Source organism: Zalophus californianus, chromosome 13 (genome assembly GCF_009762305.2).
Source record: "Zalophus californianus isolate mZalCal1 chromosome 13, mZalCal1.pri.v2, whole genome shotgun sequence".
Classification (NCBI taxonomy): domain Eukaryota; kingdom Metazoa; phylum Chordata; class Mammalia; order Carnivora; family Otariidae; genus Zalophus; species Zalophus californianus.
In genome coordinates, this window is record NC_045607.1 from 82,416,369 (window position 1) to 82,440,272 (window position 23,904).

General features: G+C 42.7%; 1 protein-coding gene across 10 annotated transcripts in view; it reads left to right on the top strand.

The window, feature by feature from the left end:
- TRPM3 (transient receptor potential cation channel subfamily M member 3) overlaps window positions 1-23,904 on the top strand; it is an 822,204-nt gene that overhangs the window by 727,254 nt on the left and 71,046 nt on the right. For 8 of the 10 annotated variants that reach the window (XM_027615317.2, XM_027615327.2, XM_027615328.2 and 5 more), the window contains 8 exons: window positions 2,186-2,236; window positions 10,778-10,813; window positions 10,974-11,114; window positions 13,897-13,926; window positions 14,934-15,223; window positions 15,870-16,098; window positions 18,219-18,386; window positions 23,558-23,698. In XM_027615317.2, coding sequence (XP_027471118.1) covers window positions 2,186-2,236; window positions 10,778-10,813; window positions 10,974-11,114; window positions 13,897-13,926; window positions 14,934-15,223; window positions 15,870-16,098; window positions 18,219-18,386; window positions 23,558-23,698 — 1,086 coding nt within the window. The remainder of the gene's footprint in view (window positions 1-2,185; window positions 2,237-10,777; window positions 10,814-10,973; window positions 11,115-13,896; window positions 13,927-14,933; window positions 15,224-15,869; window positions 16,099-18,218; window positions 18,387-23,557; window positions 23,699-23,904) is intronic. The other 2 variants (XM_027615318.2, XM_027615322.2) reach the window with 1 other exon arrangement.

Here is a 23,904-nt window from a genome sequence, read left to right on the forward strand (position 1 = left end):
GAGGTTCCTGTAGTGTTGAATGTCATGAGATTTTTCTAATGTTTCAGAGGTGCCTGAGGAATCTCATCAATAGGAATTTTTACTGGGCCTGGATCCAACACCCTTTCAAAATGCCAGTGGCATTTTTTCATGGAAATAGGAAACACAATGCTAAAATTCACATGGAACCACGAAGGACTCTAAATATCCAAAGCAATATTGAGAAAGAACAAAGGTAGAAGTGTCACCTTTCCTGATTTCAAACTACTTCACGAAGCTATAGTAATCAAGACAGTATGGTATTGGCATAAAAATAGTCACATAGACCAATAGAACAGAGTCAAAAGCTCAGCAATAAACACATCCATATACGGTCAACTAATATTTGAAAAGGGAGCCAGATATAAAAACACAGTTTGGAGGATCCTCAAAATATTTGGGGCTGAAGGGCGGGAAAAATGGGAGATGTTAGCCAAAGGGTATAAACTTTCCGTTACAAGACTAATAAATTCCAGGGATTTAACGTACAGCATGGAGACTATAGTTAACAACACCATATTGTATAATTGAAAGTTGCTGTGAGATTAAAGCTTTAATGTTTTCACCATAATCAACAACAAAATGGTAATTATGTTAAGTGAAGGATGTGTTAACTAACCTAATTGTGATAAACAAATCACATTGTACACCTGCAACTTACACAATGTCTTATTCAATTATATCTCAATAAAGCTAGGGAAAATGGGGTTTTCAGTAAAACAAATAAAATAAAACACAGAGTTTAATGACTTGCATATCAGTTAGAGAATCAAGGTGATGTATTTATTCCAATGATTGGAAAGAAGGAAGTAGGAAAGTTCTAGATCAAGAAAGGCCAATAGATTTCATCACCCAAATCAACTGGTGGTGGTTCCCCAGAGAACTCTGTCAAGAAGGATTATGGGACTGCAAATGGCCTCAGTAATAATAAGGAGCTTGCACATAGGCATAGCTGGTAGGCAGCTGAGCCGGGTGTGGAGCCAGAGGCATTCTGACTCCAGAGTTTGTGTGTTCAATCCCTATATCAGACTGCATTCCTCAGTGGAAAAAGAATTCTGAGAAGGATGTCGCATGAATGGGCAGGGAGTTGAGGTGATACCCATACCTGAATGTGTTCCCACAGCACTGAAAGGATTTGCCATCCCTATTTGAGATTCTCCAATAGGGTCACCAGATTTTGCAAATAAAAATACAGGATGCCCAGTTAAATTTGAATCCCAGGTCGACAATGAGTAATTTCTAATACGAGTATGTCCCATGAAATATTTGGGATATACTCATACTAAAAATTATTTCTTATTTATCTGAAATTCAAATTTAACTGGGCATCCTGTATTTTATCTAGCATTCCTATTCCTGAAAGATGACAGGGATAGCAAGTCATTTCACATTAACCTCTCTTTTCCTTCCAAGAGCCTGTGGCTTTTTCTTTAGACTAGATTTGAGCAAACTGCTACCAAAGAGTCAAATCCAGCCCACTGCCTGTTTTTGTATGGCCTGCAAGCTAAAAAGGTTTTTTAAACATTTTTTAATGATTGCAAAAAATCAATAGGAGAATGATATTTTGTGACATATTAAAATTATATGAGATTTGATTCTCTTTTGGTGTCCATAAATAAAGTTTTATTGATACACGGGCAGGCTCACTTGTTGACATATTATCTCCAGCTGCTTTTGCACAATGGCAGAGCCGAACGGTTGCAATGAAAAGTATATGACCCACAAAGTCTAAAATATTGACTCTTTTTCACAGAAAACTTTGCCAACCTGTTTTAGACAATTTCTCATTTGTTATGGGTAATAAACAGGTTGTGATCAGCCATGTGCTGAAGTGTATTTCCAGTGCTCTAAATCGGTCCCTTTTATCTCCCCCCGCCTCAAAACTAGCCCCTTTCATGATGTTTGGGCCCAGCTGTCCACAGGTTGACAACCTCCTTTACAAAGTTTGAACCTAGAACCTCAAACGGTTTTTCTCAAGGAACCACAATCCAAAAATCTGCCAGCGTGTTGGTTTAGAAAAGGCAGGTACAACTGAGCAACTACAACAAGGTTCATCTTAACGAACTGTCCCTCCGCCGGCCAGAACCCTTCCTTCCAGATCCTTCTTGCCTTACCAATGAGAGCCCCTGACCAGCAAAACCATTTGATTCTTCTTTATTGTTTTCAGAGACATGGGCCCTCAAACACATTGTACCACTTGGTCAGGGATGTCAAAAAGGTAAGAACCCTCTCGACTGCAGGTCGGAGGCCCTGTCTTGACTGCTTCCTGTGATTAGAAAGTGCCTCTGTTTTGCATGAGCTGCCAGAGCGTGCCTGTCCCTGCGAGCTCCCTCATTTCAGGGCACTGTGTGTATGTCGCCTTTTAACGATGACTCTGCTTACAATGCAACTGCGGTTTTACCTCCCGTCTCTGTGGTTTTAGATGCTTTCATGGGACATAATGTTTTTGGATAGCAGAACATGTAATATTTTTGGATAGCTTTGCCCCACGCTGCGTGGATTTCTGCCATTGCCCATTTTCTTCCATATGCCCCTCACTGTTTGGGGAGCTAGTTTCCATGTTGTCTGACTAACCATAGGAGGTATCTTCATGTCCTAGCTCCTGATGCCATGCGTCACTGTCACTTCTAACATTATGCAGAGCACAGGAAGCGTAGCTCAAAAAGTCTCGGAGTATCAGAGGCAAAAACACATATGTGCATTCCATTCTTCTAACACTTTATTTTTTCCAGTAGGTTTTTTCACGTTATCATCTAATTGATGGGGGGGGGGGGGCGGAAAGGCAGGAGGTTAGGATCAAGGAGAATTATTCCCATTTTACAGATACAGAGGCTGAAATGTAAGGAGGTGAGAACTGTAGTACATGGTTAGGGAAGAGGCAGAATTCAAACTCAGATCCTTTGATTAACAATAATAAAATTTTAGTGACGACCAGGCACATGGCACTAATCTAAGCCTGCTATACGTCGCAGCTCGTTTCATCTTCATGACAATTCTATGAAGTTGAATTATTATTTTATTATCATTATTATATAGTATGATTCCCATTTATAGATGAGAAGAGTGAGGTGCAGGGAAGCTATGTTTAATCTTAGCTAAGTGCTTGTTTTTCTGCCCCATTCAATCTCTCTTAGAGGTAACTTCATTCCAAATCCTTGACAGCATTCCCAGAGACTGCTGTTTTAACTCCAAAGGAGGAAATAGATGGGGGCACTTTCCCCACCCCCTCCACATACGTATGCACACCCACCCACCACTCACCAAAGCCTATAGGACCTACTCAGAGGAAGCTACAAAGTAAGGTCAAAAATAGAGTACAATTCCTTCATCTCATATGGAGTCATTGTCTAGAACTTCCCTTGGGTGTTTCCCTTGAAAGGCCAAGTAAAAGTCCTGAGGCTGCTTAGAATGTTCCTATTAACCAACTAGACCTTTGCTAGTAACGAGTGAAGGGTACAAAAAATAAACAAAAACCTTCTGTTGGCTCTTGGAAACTTTCCTCTCATCGCTACACAACCTTACTGAAGGATTTTTCATCTGTGTGAGTGAAATGAAGCCTGTTGTTCTTTCAAAGCAAGAGAAACAGATGCTGTGCATTCTATACATCCAACCCAACCACCATTTTACCAAGATCACATCTTTCCCTGATCTGCCCCATTTCGAGCCAGAAGCACATCTGCCCTCAACAGAGCCCTTTCTCTTACCCACAAGCCTTCCAATATTGTGTAATTTACCCCGGCTTAAAATTGCCTGGAAACTAAATAGGGGGAAGGATCTCGAAAGATTAAGTGTACACATCTAATGCATATTCTTTGCCATGATATTTGTCGCTCATGTACAATAAAATGTCCTGAGAGTTTTTAAATGATAAATAAGATATTATCCCCTCCCACATCACCTTGAGCTAGTCTGTGTCCCTGCAGGAATTGTGAGGCTTGCTGAGGAGACAGCTGTGCCTTTGTCCCTCAATCTCAGCCAGTGGCCAATTTGAGCCTTCAAATAAAGTCACTGATTCACCTTCATCCCCTAGTTTCTCAATATCTTGCCTGTTTTTTAAGGGATTTTTGCAGTTAGATTTCATTGAATATAAATGATCAAAATCCCTCCTCTTAGGTTCTCTTCCTTGTACAGCTCTGCTTTGCAACATCATTTTCTCCCTTCTGAAATCCCCTTTGCTGCCTCTTACATTGGCTCATGTCACTTGCATTAGAAGGCATGTATTTTTAAGGTAGGGTTTTTTTTTTTTTAACTTCTTAGCTAAAGATGTACTTCAAAAGTAATATAAACTAACGAGAAAGAATGGGATGGTAAGGATTTGGGAGGAAGGAGTATTAGGATCGGTCTTATTTTTCTTTCAAGTGTGATCCAAATATTGGAACAGAAATACATAAGGATTCATTTAGGTACTGAATTAGTAACTGGAAGAAGTGATTACAGATGACCCAGTGTAGTTCTGAACTGGCTTAGGAACAATTTATCCTTTTACCTGGGAAAAGAGATTGCCAATAAGGTGGGGAGAAACAGACAGCCTGTTTCTCGTTTCTTCCCTTGGGAAGAGAGAGGAACAGGAAAAGCAGACTCCCGTTTATTTCTATGATAAAGGTGAGCCTCTGACTTGGACAACAAAAAGGTATAACAGTGGGAACCAAAGGAGCTGGAAGTCTCTACGTTTTATGTAATATGGATGAAGGGAGCTAAAAATGAGGGGTTTTTGTGTTTTCTTAAGAAGTAAATGAGAGAGGGGCGCCTAGGTGGCTCAGTCGGTTAAGTGTCTGCCTTCAGCTCAGGTCATGATCCCAGGGTCCTGGGATCGAGCCCCGCATTGGGCTCCCTGCTCAGCGGGAAGCCTGCTTCCCCCTCTCCATCTGCCTCTCCCCCCACTCATGCTGTCTCTCGCTCTCTCTCTCTCTCTCAAATAAAAAAATAAAACTTAAAAAAAAAGTAAATGAGAGAAATTAACATTGGTGCTCACCTTCCTCAAGTGGTTTCAGATGACTTCCAGAAATTTAGGCCAATGCGATACGCAAAGTCTACAAAAGCTAGGTTTAAAATGCTAAGAAAATCTTGGGCAGTTTAAGCAATTTTCAAAATTAAGGAACTTGATAATTAGCATGTGCTTTGTGCTTTATGATTGTAGGACTTTATATTACCTATTAGTTGATGTGATCTGTGACAAAAAAATATTAACCAGTAAGTGATAAGCCCTGGTACAAAATGCTACTCCTATGTTAGGATCCTAGTTCTGAACCTTAAACGTGTTCGATGATATATCTGGAAAATCAAATGCAAGTGACTCTTAGGAATCCAGGCAAAGCATTTAGGAATCATCAAACGGTCCCATGTTAAGAGCATGATTATCTCCAAGTCCAACTCTCCCTTGATATCGAGAGAACTGAGTTTGGAGAACTGAATCTCAAATTACTAATTTCAAGGGAACAATCTAGGAGCAAGGAGGTAAAAAGTTGTTTATACAGCATCAATCAGAAATTTAAAATGATAAGAGTCCAGCCCAGTTCCCAGAACCGCTTTCCTGCATAAATCCATTGGATGCACCAATGAGACATTAATCCAGAGCAGCCCGAGTCTGTCTGCTTTTCCGTGAAATCTAACTTGCTATTTTTAGAAGCTAACTGTCTGCTCGATTTGTGCCTCTATATGTTTTAAAGTACTAGTTTTTCTTTCTTAACTTAAATGTGCTAATACTTCAGATGACCTGTACTATCATCCCCCACCAAGGGAGGGTGATAGTTGAGTATTATATAGAAATAGTTGTGAAATTATGATAGTTTAAAATTCATTCACATGGGAATTAAGACCCAGAGCTTTGGCAGAATGAAAGGGTGGGGGAAGAATTTAAGACACTCTTTGGATAAAGAAAGGACATTTTGATAATCCCATCTGCCAAATTCATGCAGATTTGCAAAAGCGTTTTTATTTTTTAAAAGATTGCCTGGTCTATAACCAAGCTGAACATTGCGGGAATGTTCTCTTTTCCTTGAACTTTCACTAAAAGAGACTTTTGCCCACCCTTCCTTGGTAAACCCAACAACCAGCAATCATTTTACACGCTACATACACTGGAAGGAAGCAATCTTGTTCTGAAGGCTTGTTAATAAGTTTCCACAAACTGTGTTTCCTAAACAGCTGAAATCTGATAGTGATATCATGAGCTGACTTCTGAAAAAGAGCATATTCAGAAGAGCAGATCCAATACGTGCATTTAAACTACTCTTTTAATTAAAAGTCATCTGTAGGATGGCATGGATTAAAACTTAGCTTCAGAGAAGTAGCTCACGGCATGAGAAAAGGGGACAACATTTTCATGTTGTCAGTTTGTATCTACCAATAGAGCCAAGGTTCTCTGTTTCGCTCTGTGGATCAAATGGTTTGAGTCACATGGCTTGCAATGTGTTGTTGAGGCATGAAAGGGGACATAAGCGTTCAGGCATTACCAATTACCAAAGTAATTACCAAAAGAGGGAGGAGGGAAGAACAGAAATGACAGAAGGAGCATTACTCCAATGTCGTTGTTGGCTTCCTATTTGAAAAGCACCCAAGCGAAGGAAGACTCCTCCAGAAGGTTTTTGGACATTACCTGTGGTATGTGAGGTGCTGTTCACTTTCTCTGCTTTTTCCAGAGGAGGTGGATGTGATGTGCACAACAGCATTCCCGTCTAGCCCTTTACTGTCCCTGTCTCTGAGCCCTCAGCTCCACTAACCACATTTCAGGGGCGATGAGTAGAAACTATGTCAACCCTGCACACTCTGGACAACAATCTTTGCCCAGTGCCCAGGCAGCATAGAAATAAGAGCAGCCTGCCAGGTAGTGGTCAGACAATTGGACCTTTAGAAATAGACATGACCTTTCGAAGTAACTCTGTCCAAAGTGCCTGTTTTCAGAGTGTAAACTGAGGCACAGAGTAAAGAAATGATCTGCCCAGGGTCACAGAAAGGCAGAGCTAGGACCACAGTCCAGCCCAGTGCTGTTTCCACTGCGGGGTCATACTGCAGGCTGTTCTCTGCGTCTTTGACATCTAAGGTCACCGGTGGCCAAGGCCGTCAGCCCGGCACGTCAGACATACTCCAATGCTCCCAACCCCTTCAGGGTCATCCAGGACACAGGTATCACAAGAGGCTCAAATTGTACCCGATTTTATTAATTTTATGAAATCTATTTCTTCCTCCCCAAAAGATTTCCATTCTTCCTAGTAAAAATTGTGAAACTAATTTCCCTTAATTTCTGTGCTTTCAAAGCCTCTGGAGGGAAAAAAAAAAAAACAGATGCAGTCTTGCAGCCTTTCAAACACATTACTTGGTAAAGTAAGCTCTCCCTCCTCCAGATATCACTTTAACAAGGGCATCTGACTCTGACTCTCTCCTGATTTCCAAATCCTCCAATCTGCTATATTCATTTACATCGCCTTGTTACACATATAAAACAGAACAGGCAGGTAAATGCTGGTGGAACCGCCATTGGCTTTGGTCAGGTGAACATCGCCCCCTTGTGGTCAAACAGAAGGCAGGCCAGTTCCTTTAAGGCCTGCGCTCCAAGCTAGGCAGAACCCAGAAGGTTCATTGAATCCCTTCTCTGGCTTGAGACCAGATCCCGTAGAAGTCACTTCAAAATAATCAAGCTTTACATGAGAAGTTCCTACAAAAAAGGATTCCAGCACCTTCTTTGGTAGTATATAAGCCTAATAGAACTTTATGAATAAATCATTTGCAAAAAACGTTTCTTTGCCCCTCTCAAATTTTTATTATTTTGAATTTCACCATGATCGCTTTCCTGATAACCCCCACTCCTATAGACAATCCAAAAGCATAATTATCACCGCTCACTATTGGTCTTCAGGCAATATTGGTGTCTTGTTCTTAGAATTCAAACCGATGTTCACACATTGGTGTCTCAAAAGAAAATCTATAGGGGTTAGTTTCGCTGTTACTCGTGTGTTTTAAATTTAGAAAATTCTTACAAGGATTGCAAATGGGCACAAATTCGTAGACTTGCTATCCTGCTTTTTGACAGCATCACACTAAATCTCGTAGGGATGTTTCTGCAACCTGGTACTTGAGCATCATAGACCATAGAGGCCACCGAGCTCCACCCCTTGTACAGGGAAGAAAACTGAGGCTTTGAGGGAAATTGGTTGATTTATGAAGGACAGACAGAAAGAAGCTCAGGGCAGTTGATTCTCGGCCAGTGTTTTTTCCCCTGCCTGCCTCACAGTGCCCAGGAAAATAACACAAATGCAGGGCCTCCTCTGCAGGTCATCCTTATGGGAGCCAAATGCAGAAGAGAGGAGGCTGACCCGCGCGTGTCCAGCCTCTGGGGCTCCTCTACTCTTGAAATAAGAGGCCTGCCTAACCGTCAGGTACAGCCCATCGAGATAGAAACTCGCAGCCTTGTTTACCTGCCCCCGAACAGTGGAAAAAAGCAGTTACATGAGGAATATTTTCAAACTGTTTCGTGTTTATGGAAAGGGCAATCCATGAACAGTTACCATCTTCACACTTTCTCTAAGTTCCCTTTTCTCTATTTTTGCCATGCTTTGCATAAAGAGGTCAGGCAGGTGGCCTTTTCTGATGGCCTGCGGGGACGTTCCCCTTGCCAGGTCCGTTAGACTGATGAGCTGGTCCTCAGAGGAGACTGTGAAATTCTGAGCATGGCAGGCAGGAGAATAAGGCCATTTTTATGAAAGGACGTTTTGGTGGGGGTTCTGATGAGCCAAGCTCAAGGATGGGAGGGGTTCTGTGCCTCAAGGTGCTTCCACCACAAATGCAACCGACTGCCTTCCCACTGTCCCATTGTGCTCAGCTGGCTCAAATGAGGTCCCCCGAGCCTGCTTTGTGCCCCAAGCCAAGGGAAAAGTAGAACCTGATGCGTAGGACTGGTCAGGGACAGCAAGCAAGTCTAGAGGGTAGCACCAGGATCTCCTATGCTTACAGGCTGGTGCGTGAACTGCTATCCCTTCGTTCCTACCCCACTGAAAATACCGACAGGGCGTATTTCAAGTCAAGTTTCCACAGTGACGTGGGGCTATCCCAAACACAACTCATAGACTGTGACTAGTTAGTTGTGTTACTGACAAGAACACAGTACTGAGAAACATGAAACTGAGACTTGATCCCAGCCACATCAATGAATTGCACTGTTTTACTCATTTGCATCCTGAATGCCTGCCACACACCAGTCACTATAAAAGGCACCTGGGAATACAAAGATCAATAACACTATCAAAGCTATAGTTTGATGGAAGGATACAGTGGGCCCCCTCAAACCCTGAATCCCCTTCAAATGGCTGCTGTTGGCCATAGCAAAGCTGAGTAAGGATAACGGAAAACCTACCCTCAGTTCTGCAAAAACAAGTGAAGCTCATTTCCTAATGACAATGTTTATACACCATGAATTTTCCAATTCTGCCATGTGAGCCCACCTGACCCACCTTATTTAGTACAAACTTTGTCGTATCTCAGAATCACCTGGGGAGCTGATAAAGCTCATAGAAACCCATAACTTGAAGCCAGTCTTCTGCGCTGTCACCAAGTTCACCAGATGATTCTGATGCCACCAAAGTTGGAGAGCCACCACCATGGCTACGAGCCGCTTCTGTGAAGTGGCAGAAATCTCACACAGCATCGGGGTGGGTCCTCCATTAAGGACGAAAGTAGACAGAGCCCTCACGCCTCTCCAAAATATATGTAAGGACACAGTGTGCAGGGCTTCCTACACAGGGCAGTACCCTTGTTATTCATGGTAGAGAGCACGTTCCTCCATCAGAAAACTGAGCCTGACAGTGAGTTAATTATCCACACCCTTTGGAACTCGTGGTGCGCTCAGAACTTCCCGCAGATGGAATTAACTCTTCCTTGACCTAGAAGAACAGGTATTTTCCTTAGACCATACAGAGCGCCCTTTTGATGTCGAAACCAGTAATGAGTAGACAATGTTAAAACCTCTTGTGTTTTTGCATCTATATACGCAAGCAGCTAAAACTTACCCTATCACTCTCTTAAACACAATAGTGTTTAAGAACCACTATTCTCTTTGAAAGAAAATATCCAGGGTATTAAAGAGGGCACGTTCTGCGTGGAGCACTGGGTGTTATGCACAAACAATGAATCGTGGAACACTACATCAGAAACTAATGATGTAATGTATGGTGATTAACATAACAATAAAAAATATGATATTGAAAAAAAAGAATAATTTGACTTAAAAAAAAGAAAGAAAATATCCAAAACCTCCTTAATTCCAGGAAAACAAATATTCCCTCAATAAAATCTCTTCTCATGCCACCTCCTTTCTCTTTAACCACAAGGGGTGCTCATAAATGACTTCATTCTGACATCCATCCACTCTCCTTTTATGAAAAAGCGCTCGTTTTTTTTTTTTTCATTGTTAATAGAGGTTTTGCCAAGGAACCCTAGCATATCCCACCCGATGTAGGTCCTGGTAATAACAATCACCTCCTGGAAGGAGTCTTCATTTAGTCAGTGGGAAGAAGTAAACGATCAGCAGGAGCGTGGTAACAAGCCTGGGTCAGAGGCAGAGCAGAGCTGGGAGGGGGCCCAGGGAAGGCTTGGGGAACCGAGTTGCTAGCGGCTAGGACTCAGAGCATTTGCCATGTCAAGCCTTGTGTTTTTTCTGCTACACTGGTGTTTTTTTCTCCCCAGCTGAAGACTTGAATAAATATTTTGATTTTCTGTTATTGCCGACGATTACTGCATCTTCTTATTTAACTTATGTCTTCTTTCCAAGCGAGAATATCCAGGTTTCGGTTGGATCTATTTTAAGGTGAATTAATTAACCAGCATAATACTACATTCATATGTTTCTTAATTCATTTTTTTTTTACTCTAAAATAGTTACAGAACACATGGCATCAAATCCCTAGTAAACCACGCTGTCTTTTGGATTTGTTTGTGTGTGTGTGTGTTTCGTTCTTCCCTCACAGGGGAACCTGCCCCCAGACTATAGAATCAGCCTGATTGACATCGGCCTGGTGATCGAGTACCTGATGGGCGGGGCTTATCGCTGCAACTACACGCGCAAGCGCTTCCGGACGCTCTATCACAATCTCTTTGGCCCCAAGAGGGTGAGTTTTGCAGCAAGTTCCCTTTTCTGGACTCCAGGGAAGACTTGGGCGGGACACATTGGGGAGGTGGCCCCCTTAGCTCCAGGGGAGAGATCAGATAAGAAGGCAACTGGCCCACCCACCTCTTCCTTCCACCATCACATCCATAAAAAAAAAAAAAAAAAGGCAATGTATTGGGTGATACATCCTTTCTTTTCCTCACTAGGTCCAGTTCAAATCAGAAACTGGCACTGGGAGTGAGCCTTAATGATCAGGGAATAATAATTAAATTCAAATTCATCTTATCTACCTCAGTCTTTTTCAAGATTTTTGGTATTGGGATCTATTTATACCTTTAAAAAATTATTGAAGACCCCAAAAAGCTCTTATTTATGGGCGTTCTATCGATCGCTATTATTGTGTTAGAAATTAAAGACTTAACAATGTTTATTAATGAATATTAATTCATTTTAAATTAACTGTAAGAAGCCCATTACATGTTAACACAAATGACATGTTTCTGAAAAATAACTATATTTTCAAAAACAAAAATTTGTGTTAAGAGTATCATTGTTCTATATTTTTTTGCATGTTTCTGTAATATCTGGCTTAATGGAAGAAAGCTAGATTCTCATATCTACTTCTGCACTCAGTCTGCCAGATGTTTTGGTTGAAATATACCAAGAAAATCTGACTTCACACAAATATGTGACAAATATGACATATATGTGTCATATATATATAAAGGAAGGAGTATTTTAATAATCTTTACAGATAATTATAGATATTCTTTTTTGATGCTACATACATCAAAACTCAGTTTGGCAATTTCTTAAAGATTAGTTGCAACACAAAATCTGAAATGACATCAATGAACTTTTCATACTCTGCTACTTTAAAATGCATTGATTGAGCTTACACTTTGTATGGATCCTGGAACATGGTAGACTGGTCATTGTAGAATACTGGTTTGTTGAGTTATGTAGGTCTGATGGTTGACACATTTCATTAAACAATTTCAAAAACTCACCTTCATTAATATCACCTCCGGTTTCATCAGAAAAGTCTTTAACTTCTGAAAAACTGTCCAGGTCATGGGGGAAAGGATATGTAAGTTTTCAAAAATTCTAATTTTTTCTAATTTCTGCTTGGAAAATTTTGTCATTGGCAACAGATACCATCAGTTATTTTCCTTGAAATGACAGACCCACTTCGGCCATTTCCAAAAATGTCTGCCAAATGTCCAAGTCTAAGTAAACCACGGTTTGTCTGCCAGTCGTTCCTTCAAGTCGATTGCCCATGAAACAGTGTGGCCATAATCCAAATAACTGCATGTTTGTCCTCAGGACAACCTGTCCTGGTTCAGTGTGTAGCAGAAGTGCTTTATGCACATTTCCCATTTCATCCCTCAAAATAGTCAAAAGACATTTTTTAGTATCGAGGGTAGAGATTTAATAAAGTTAATATTTTTTCTTAGGCCTCATCAAAGACTTCTTAAGTACAACTGGTTTTTTGTTTGTCTTTAAACTTCAAATGCATAACAGTGGAATCTAATGACAACTAGTAAAGTTTGGCGTCACTGCCTTCTTCATTCCTGCTAAGGCCTCCAGCAGTTTGCTCACCACTGCCTTTGCACCATCACTGCAAAATGTTAACATGGTGTCAAAACCAAATAGCATCTTAGTATTCTTAGGAAAACACCCTTGACTTCACAGAGCCCCAGAAAGGATCACATGGTTCCTGGACCACATTTTGAGAACTGTTACTCTAGCTGGTGGGGGGCATGATTTCTACTTTTAACACAGCTGATCTTCTGATGATGAAAGTATTTGACGGGGCTCGAAGACCACTTTGAAAACACCCAAAAGTATAAATAAGGAGAAAAAAAAAATCACACAAATTTCAAACTGGTGGTCACTTTAGAAGCTAAAAGGGAAAGAAAGGGAGAGAGAGAAGTTTCAGGCTATTCCTACTTTTATTTTATTCCAAAATAAAATTTGGAGGAATGGTGAGTGCTGTAACCTTATTAGTTACCCGAACAACTTCCAAGATAGCGCTCAACCATTCTGTAGCACTTAGAACACAGCACTGGAATTCCTGACCCCTGAGATGTAATTTCGTATCTCCACTTCTTAGATATAAATCAAGTTCTGTAATTCGCTGAGATGCCTTCTCTCTCCGTCTTGGCCTGCGGCTGTTTTGCACATTCCCAGCATGACCAGTGATGCCACTGTATGTGCTGACACTTTCCGTGTCATTGAGCACCTTCTGCCACGGTCAGCATATGCCTCTGTAGCCCCACTCACCCTTGCTTTACTGGACAGCTACATAAGGAGGTGGCCGGCATGAAGCCTCTAAACACATACTCTGAATAGTATTCCAAGTCTCCAGGTAATAGAGGCCTTTCAGAGGTTTGAGAAACATCTTATGGTTTGACTGAACATTTTATGGCTCACCCAAGTGCTGGAGGTCATGGAGATGTCAGCCAACCAGGACATTTCTGGAAAGATGGAAGAAATTTTGGTCCATAAAAGAGATTACCATCCTGCAGGCTCTACCCTTGGGCAATCTCATTATGCCTCTCTGGAGTTCTAATTCTCTGTGATTCACCAAAATCACCAAATCCCTGATTCTCCTAGAATTTCTATAAATGGGTTCCTCTTGTGGTGTTTTATTTAGTGAAATGAATAAATGCTGTATGGTACAATAGAGTTCTTCTATTACCTGGTTAAGATATAATAGGATTCTTTTCTTACCTCTATAAAGAAAGATCTAACTTTATGTATAACATTTTTTTAAACAGCCCAAAGCCTTGAAACTACTGGGAATGGAGGTAAGTATATGCCCAAATTATTAATGTCAATTATTCTCTTTATTATACATTTTAAATATATATATATATACACACACATATATATGTTCATTTAATTGGTAAGGTTTAGTACACGATTCTAAAATGAAGGGAATTTTTTTCCAGTATTGAAGGGGGGGACAAGTTACAGTAGCTTTGAAAATTCCACCACGAGTTTGCATTAGCATTACAAGTAAGAAAATAAGTCTTATTTGAAATACTAACTTGAAAAGCAAGGAAACATATAAATCCCAGTGAGTGAAATCTATTCATGGGTGTTTACAACTGGCAACAGATCCAAAGGCCAGAAATACTTCACAAATGCACCTAAGAAGTATGTAGAAACTGGAGCTAGATCATCTGTTTCCCATTTTCCATCTTTTGTTTGTGTGGGTATTGTCATTTATGCACCTGCAAGAATAGGATGTCCTTGTTCTTTCAGAGGAAAGGGCAGCGCTATCCATCATGAGGCACAAATAGCCTTACCTGTAGGAAAAAAATGGACAAAAGTGAAAGAAGGGAGGGAGGAAGGAAGGAAGGAAGGAAGGAGGGAGGGAAGGAAGGAAGGAAGGAAGGAAGGAAGGAAGGAAGGAAGGAAGGAAGAAGGGAGGGAAGGAAGGAAGGAAGGAAGGAAGGAAGGAAGGAAGGAAGGAGGGAAGGAAAGAAGGAAGGAGGGAAGGAAGGAAGGAAAGAAGGAAGGAAGGAAAAAAAGAGAAGAGAAGAGAGGAAGGGAATGACCCGTTAAAAATACTTTTTAAAAAATTAAGTATAACACTGGCATGTTCCCATAGGGTTGTGCTTATACACTCATTATAACTTGTTTTAAAGTTAGGCATGAGGGCTTTTAGGATAGGAGCTGGGATAGGCTAGTTCATTTCTCTGTCAATCCCAGAACAGGACCCATAATAGATATACAATAAATAACTATTTTAAAATTTTAACTGATTCATTTCTAACTCCACCTCTATGTTTTTTCCCTAAAACTACAGGATGATGTCCCCTTAAGGCGAGGAAGAAAGACCACCAAGAAGCGAGAAGAAGAGGTGGACATTGACTTGGATGACCCTGAGATCAACCACTTCCCTTTCCCTTTCCATGAGCTGATGGTGTGGGCTGTCCTGATGAAGAGGCAGAAGATGGCCCTGTTCTTCTGGCAGCACGGAGAGGAGGCCATGGCCAAGGCCCTGGTGGCCTGTAAGCTCTGCAAAGCCATGGCTCACGAGGCTTCGGAGAATGACATGGTGGACGACATCTCCCAGGAGCTGAACCACAACTCCAGGTTGGCCAGCCCAGCAGGTGGGGTGATCGGGGGACGAGAAGAGAAGGCGGGCCTCAAATACCGGAGGGTCCTAGCTACCCAAACCTTTAAGTGGAGGCAGTATCGCCTCAATGGTACAGACACACAGAGGGTGGGCACAAATAATTAGCATTTGTGGCACACGGTGCTAGATATAGAAGTAATAAAGATACACAGATTTTTATTTCATCGTCTCAACTGCCTCAAGAGGTAGGTCCTCTTACTGTGCATATTTTAAAGCTGAAGAAAATGAGACTGGGAGAATTAAATAACTTGTCCAAGATCACACACTTGGGGTTGATAAAGCTCCAATATGAACCGAGGTCTGTTCCAGTTAAGAAGACCTACTGCACTCTAACCGTTGGTATTTTTAGTCTGCCTCCCCCACCTGTAGCCTTGAATTGGGGGCCTTGCGTACCAGGACCAGGTCCTGCTTGACTTATGCCCCCAGCACATAATAGATGCTTAGTCGATGTCGACTAGCTGAACGAATGAACAGACTAGACCCTGTATGAAACAGTGAGATCGCACAGTAACCACCTCCCGTGGCTTGGCCACTGGGTCCCTGCTTTCATCATCTAAGTCTCCAAGATGGCCAAAAGACACCTCCTCGCATTCTGTCTTCCAGGGACTTCGGCCAGCTGGCTGTGGAGCTCCTAGACCAGTCCTACAAGCAGGATGAGCAGCTGGCCATGAAGCTGCTGACGTATGAGCTGAAGAACTGGAGCAACGCCACCTGCCTGCAGCTAGCTGTGGCTGCCAAGCACCGCGACTTCATTGCACACACGTGCAGCCAGATGCTGCTCACAGATATGTGGATGGGCCGACTCCGGATGCGCAAGAACTCGGGCCTCAAGGTCAGCACGCCCAGGAGGCCCCGTTGGCTAGGAGGACCAGAGGGTTGGCTTGGAGCTCACCAAGCCAAGTCTGCAGCGGGACTGGGCATTCTCTTGTCTCAGGAGGCTGGTTTTAAGCCCCAACTATGTATCAGAATCTTCTCCAGAGTCTCTAGAGTGGGTTGTTTTTTTTCATATAGAGACTAGGGCCTACCCCAAATTCTGCTAAGTCAGAACCTCTAGAGATGGCATGCCCAGATGTTAGTATTTTGCAGAGGATCCAGAGGTGATGGGCACACAGAGGTACTATAGGAGGTATGATTTGCTCTGGCACAAGCCATGCTGCACCAAGAACCCCTTACTGGGCAACCTGTCACCACCACCTGAGCCTGAATGTCTTGGACCTCCTTTGTACCTTGTCGTAGAGACACTGGCTCTTAGCAGCTATGCTTGAGACATGTTTTAAACTGAAATAAAAAGGAGATGGATTTATATGTAAAGATGTTGCTAGATCATCCCAATCTATTCTTAAGTGAAGAAAAACAAGTTGTAGACCAGTTATATAGAGCCTGAGTCCATATTTGTTTTTTTAAGCATGTACGTGCATAGTTATATCTGTACATAATTTTGTTAAGTAACCAGGAAGGATACACCATAAGTTGTTTGTAGTGGTTACCTCTGGGCTCGAAAGCACAAGACGTAGGATGACATGTGGCTTTGCTTCTTTATGTTTTCTGTACTGTTTCACAAGGAAGACAGACATTAAACTGAAAGAAGTACAGAGAAAGAAAAAAATGGGAGGGAAAATTGAAAGAATGTTTGCAAATGCTTTCTCTGTCTAGAGTTTGTGGCTCTGACAACAGAAGTCAAGCTCATATTTACCTGGAGCTACCTGGTCTAGGTAACTCTGAGGTCAGCCCAGAGCAGAAGCGCCATCAGACCAGAGCATTTTGCTGAGGCCACCCTGATGGAACCAGCACTCCTCTCCGATGCTACCCTTCCTGTGGCTCTCGGCCCAGAGTCACAGAAGGGCTCCATGAAGTGGGTCGTGGGCGCTCCACAGCCACACCAGCGCCAAGCCTGGCTCTCAGCTCCGAGGACAGGGTGTCATGTCCCCTGAAGGCTGCCAGCATGCCACCTGAGCCTTCCCAGGCCTGCCAGGCACCCCGACTTCAGGCACCACCCTCCCTTTTCTCTTGGCTGCTCCCAAGTCCCCGTGGGCATTCAAGCACAGGCTGTCCCTGCCTCATTACTTGAGGATCATTTTCACTTACTGTTCGGGATCTCTCTGAGCCCCTCACCTTGATGCGGTTTCTTCAAGGAGGCTCGTATTCAGAATCCTTGTATAGCAGAACCAGTTTAGTGACTGAGAGGAGAGGCGGGAGAAGATTGTGAGGGCACAAGTCACATGCCTGAATTATCATTCAAAGGCAGAATGAGATCGTCCTCTCAGGAGAAGGGCCCATGTATTTATTAGCATCACATGGAGATGGAAGCATGTCGTTTATACATGAGAGGCACACAGTGCTGAGCCTCCTGGAGTCTTTGTGTAGGGGGGTTCTCATGGCGAATACTGAACCCACAGGTGTGTGTGTGTATGTGTGCGTGTGCTATAGTAACAGATGCCAGGGGAGTAATTGGCAATGAAAACAGGCTTTCCCACATGGACTTTCTCAAGGTCAACTGGGGACAGCATTTTTTACAGAATAACAAGATGACGCATAATCAGCTCCACTTGACATGTTAGCAAATAAATGCCAGTGGACATATGTATGAATTGATTTCACAAAGCCAAGTGCCAATGGCTAAAGGAGAATCTGAATTCTTTCCCACTTTTGCCTTGGGCAGGGTCTGTCACTTTCCTCAGTTTCCCCCGTGCCAAGTGGATGTTAACTGAGTAAGATGTATTTGAGCAAGATGCTCTGTTTCTCCAAAATCGGGCTGAGCTACCGCTGTGTGTGACAGTTCTCAGACGGGCAAGAGTGACCCCTCGGGCAGTAACATATGTAGGTCCTCGCTTGGGGCACACACAGCACACGCGCGCATGCGTACACCGCCCCCCACTCTGATTCTAAAAAAACCCCGCCCTAATCTTAATCCTTTAAATGTGATTATTATTATTATCATTATTATTACTTTAGGTAATTCTGGGAATTCTACTTCCTCCTTCAATTCTCAGCTTGGAGTTCAAGAACAAAGATGACATGCCCTATATGTCTCAGGCCCAGGAAATCCACCTTCAAGAGAAGGAGCCGGAAGAGCCAGAGAAGCCCACGAAGGAAAAAGATGAAGAGGACATGGAACTGACAGTAAGGAAAACTACACGGTCATGGTCCATGGGCAGCAACCCTAACCCACTTGTCCCGATGCTACAGCTTAAGTCTCAGTCACTCCCGAGCTCACCCTCCAACCAGGTGCTTCACTGAAGTACTGAGACCCGGGTATTATAAAAAGGTCTTCTCTGTGCATAAATAGCATAACTATAGGGACTATTTCTGTGCAAAATCCTTCAGCCAGAGTCAGTGGCACAGGACAACCCAGGGAAATTCAAAAGCAAGGCACCCTCAGCTTTCCAAACAGGCAATGCTTTATACATAAGCAGGTGAGAGGGCAGTCTGCGCCTACCAAGGAGGCAAAGGCATTTTTGCGGTGGGAGCAGCCAGTTTCCCTGGGCTGGAACTGTGCTGGTGATCAGATGCTACGCCTTTTTCTGTCTTCAGGGTCAGGCTCACAAACACAGGACTAATTGAATTTTGAGGTTTGTATGGAAGGCTTTTATTAGCTCTCCCTGGTATAATTATAGAACGTGGATGCTTTGTTCTGCAGGGAGAACGGGGCAGCTGGGCATGGGACAGCTTCCCACAGCCCCCGCCTGAGCAGCATGACTGCTACTGGATTGTACCCAAAGTCTAAAAATATCACATGCCATTAAAGGGACAGACAGGGCTTCAGAGTTTTGGAGACATCAAGTAACAACTCCATAGGCCTTCCTTGATGTCCCCCACCTTCCCCACCATGACTGTGATGACCCAAAAAACAAAAATTGGTTTTGCTCTGGTGACAAAAGGCTCTTCGCATTATTATCCTGGTGGGACCACCCTGTAAATTGTTTTTCTTCCAGATCAACAATATTCCCTTCCTAAAGGAAACAATCCCAACCCCAGGGCAGGGCACAGGCATCTGACGACTCTTTTGATTGATTAATCATTCACAGTTTTGACTCACAGAGTTAAGTTTGTTTTCCATTTCAGGATTCTTATTAAAACGAGTGGACAAGTCGGCTTGCCTCTGTGATAAGATCAGATGACTGTCTTCCCTAAAGATTTTACCGTAATGTTGGCCTCTGAATCCTTCAAGGATAGGGAATGATATTTTAAGCATTAACAGAAACATTAGTAGTAATAATAGCAAATCTTTACTGAACACTTCAGTAGAGGGGTAAAGCCAGAATCCTGCTCGAGCACCTACTCATGGTGGGACCTGGGGCACAGTTGCTTAACCTCTATCATGGGAATAGGAACATCGTCTAGCTCCCAGGTGGTTTTTCAGTTTAAAAAGTGTACATGTAAATTCTCTAGACCAGGGCCTGGCACACAGTAAGCCTTGACAAATGTTTGCAAATATTGTGATAATAGTGACAAATGTTTGACGTGCGCTTCCTCATGGAATCCGCACACAATCCCATGAGGTAGGTACTATTATTATCATCCCGTTTTACAGATGAGGAAGCTGAGACTCAGAGAACTTAAACTGCCCAAGGTTACCCAGCTAATTAGTTGCAAGGCCAGGATTAGAACTCAGGCATGGAGATCCCACTGGTCATGCTTGGAGGCCTGTAGGCGCAGGGATGCAGAGAATTCCTTCTTGGTCTCAAATGTAGGTATTCAGTTGGTTCTGTCTACCATATAGCAGAAAGAACCCAAAAGTAATGCATGGGCCTCCTACGTCAAGTATAACATGGCTTGAAGGCTCAAGGAAGGATCCTATGAAGGCGGCCTGGTGCTGAATCAGCATTCTTTCTGGTTGGGTCTCAAGCAAGAAAACAAAGGAAGCAGCTCCCTTCTCCTGCTCTGGGTATAGCTTTGAGGATCTGGTCCAAAGTCTGCTTCCCAGAGAGTCAGCCCTGCTGTTGTTTACTGAGAACCCAAGTAAAAGCCAGCCCATGAGCAGTGCTGCCTGGCCTTCTTCCCCACAGGCAGAAAGAACTAGGAGGAATGGAAGAAGGGACTTGTGGGCTGATAAAGTCAGGGCTGGACAGCAGATATCTTTAAGGTGGAGCTTGCTTTGACCCCAGTGACAATTCTGTCACTGCTGGGTCACTGGTCTTCACTCACCCCGGGGAGGATTGGAGAATGCAGCCTGTTGACACCTCCACTCTTTTCCTAGAAACAATATCTGGATTTCCGTGTTAAGCCAACATCTTTCTTGGACTGGGATGTTTTCCCGTGGCCCTTCCAAAATTATACACAAAATATGAGTCTCAGTTTCATCTTGATAGCCTTTCATAGATTTTTCCCAGACTTGACATCTGTGTCCAGCCAGCAAAAAATGCTTCAATCCATATTGTGCAGTTTTGCCTGTATTTGACCCTATTACGTTCTGCTAAAGGAATGTACTCAAAGGAAATGTTTGGCTACTGGGAAGAGAAATCAAGAAAATCAGTGAGTTAAGCTGCTTAGGCTGGAATTAATGAAATTTCGAAAATGCTTTCCTTAAACCCACAAAAGAAAAGCTTTTTAAAAAAAGCATTCACTTGGGAATGTATCAGAATTATAAAGGCAAAACAGGCTGTGGTGTTTTTGTTTTTGTGTTACCTGCATTGCCAGATAAGTGTGTTTGCACTCTGCCTCCTAAAGTCCCAGCCTGTCCATGGACCCAGGGCATTGTTTCAACTCTGTTGGGGAAGCCACTGTCCCTAGAGGTTATCCCAAGATGTCACTCTCCAAGATGCCTAAAATTCCCCAAGCTGCCTTTACTAACATCCTATTATGTCCCCAAATGGTACTGTATTATTGAGCAGATAAAGAAGTAGAACAGAAGCAGGATAAGTATGTTACATAAATTATAAATTATAGAAGGATAAATACCATGGAACTTCAGAGTTTCTTGAGGTCAGTGGTCAATATTTATAGAAGTCTAATGTGCTATATCCATCATGAAGGTTGACCCAGCTCACTGATCCAAAGGAAGACTTGGTTAGGCCATCAAGTGGGATCTTACCTATTCGTGAAGTCAAGGTAACTTTCTAGCCAGAGAGTCCATATAGGAATGGAAGTTACCCTGTTACCTGCTCCAGAAATCCCATTGGTTACAGGTTCATCATTTGTGATTGTTATATATTTGAGTAGGTGCGTAGGTGAGGCAATGACAAAAGTAGTCGAGGCTTACGTATGTATGTCTTGAGTAAGGTGGTTTGAAACCAGAATTATCTGTTCTCAAATTCAAGATAAACAAATTATTTCTAAAGTTAGATGTCTCAACCGTAAACCCATATCCCAGTCCTTTTCCTTGTCCCAAATCCTTGCCAGTTTCTGAGCAGTTAGAAGGATTTGCCCTGTTCTTAAACTTAATAAAAGTCTCATTTCCCTCAAAAAAAAATAAAGAGTCTCACCATTTGCAACGATATAGTTGGAACTAGAGGGTATTATGCTAAGCGAAATAAGTCAATCGGAGAAAGACGATTATTGTATGATTTCACTTATATGTGGAATTTAAGAAACAAAACAGAGGAGCATAGGGGAAGGGAAGGAAAAATAAAATAAGACAAAAACAGAGAGGGAGGTGAAACATAAGAGCCTTAACTCTAGGGAACAAACTGAGGGTCGCTGGAGAGGAGGTAAGTGGGGGAAGGGGTAACTGGGTGATGGGCAGTAAGGAGGGCACTTGATGGAATGAGCACTGGGTGTTACACGCAAGTGATGAATCACTGAACTCCGAAATTAATAATACACTATATGTTAACTAATTGAATTTAAATAAAATAATACAAATAAATAAAATAAAATCTCCCAAACATTGTAGAACTAACCTTGCTTTAGAGTAATATTGAAAGAATTAAAGCCAGCACACCTGGGTGGCTCAGTCGGTTAAACATCCAACTCTTGATCTCAGCTCAGGTCTTGATCTCAGGGTTGTGAGTTTGGACCCCATGTTGGGCTCCATGCTGGGCATGGAACCTACAGAGAGAGAGAAAGAGAAAGAAGGAAGGAAGGAAGGAAGGAAGGAAGGAAGAGAGGGAGGGAAAGGGGGAGGGAGGAAGGAAGGAAGGGAAGGACAGCCAATAAATTATGCTTTTTTAGACCCCTGATAAAACACTTTTCTTTTTTCTGGTGAGAGATTCCCAACTAGATCATTTCAGTCAAGAGTATCCAAGGAAGTCTCAGTTCATTGTAAACACTAGCTAGAATATACTGAGCACTTATTAAGTGCCAGATGCTTATTGATTTATGGACCAATACTATAAAAGATGCTATTATTACCTCCAATTTAAAGATAAAGAATTCAGAGAGGTTAAAAGATTTTCCCAAGGTGCCATGGATTCTGAGTACCCAAGAGAGGATTCAGTCTTCCTTCTGAGTGACCCAAAGTCTGGAATTCTTCACCAATAGGATCTTCAGCCATCTTTGGGACACTTATCCTTCACTTGCTGCCCAGAGAGGTGTGCATTTGCCTTTCCTCAAATTCTGCCTTTTTTGTGATGTTCAGTCACGGTTTTTGCTGTTTCCATTGCCATGAGTGAGAAGGAAACAATTGTGTTTGTAAAGAAACTTCCAACAGCTTGGAGATGAGGCCTCTCCAGGTCGGGCCCTGCTGCTCCTAGTCCCACTTGGCTGACTGCCCCACACAGAGGAAGGTGGTATGCCTAGGAATTGCCATGAAACTGATACCAGCAGTAATTCAGGATTTATGGGGTTGGAAATCAAGGAACCAAGGTTTATGCCTAAGGGCTGAGGAGATGTTTCTCATCTAACTAACCTCCAGGCACCTCCAGATAATTTAGCCTCTGGAACACTCACAATGTTTGGGTAAGTTAGGTATTACTGGTCCAGTGTATTTTTTACTTAAGAGTCATCAGCATGACTGAAGACAGAATTTGAATCCAGATCTGCCTGTCTCATTACATGTATGGGGAGAGGGGCTGGAAAGAAAAAAACAGATTCTTGCTTTTTCAGGCTATAATTTTTCTCCCTCTCAGAACTCTGGGTGTCTTCCCTCATGGACATCTTCCAGAGCTTCCAGGGTAGAAGAAAAGAGAGTAATCAAGAGCTATCCCTAAGGCCTTCCATCCCAGGCAAAAACCTTTGATTCTATATATAATGCAAATGCACCCTTAGGGAAGGCACAACCTCTGAATCTCTGGGGACCTTGGACAAAACTCTCTAACTCTATGAGCATGCATTCCTGATTTGTAAAATGAGCACATTAAACTACCTGCTCCCCAGAGCCCTGCCGTGATGGTATTGATTCTCTTCCACTGTAGGCAATGTTGGGACGAAACAACGGGGAGTCTTCCAGAAAGAAGGATGAAGAGGAAGTTCAGAGTAGACACAGGCTAATCCCCCTGGGCAGAAAAATCTATGAATTCTACAACGCACCCATTGTGAAGTTCTGGTTCTACACGGTAAGCATCTTCCTTTTTCGTCTTCCTCATGGATGACCACAGAGAGTCAAGGTCAGGTTCGCATGCACCTACCCGGTTTCCTCTGTGAGTCACAATGTAAGGATCGCACAGGCAGGAGTGAAAGCTTTTCCCAATGTTCTGCAAGATGTGTGGAGTTTGTGAGGCAGCTTCCACAGTGTCTGCGTTTCTCCTCCTTGCAGAAAATA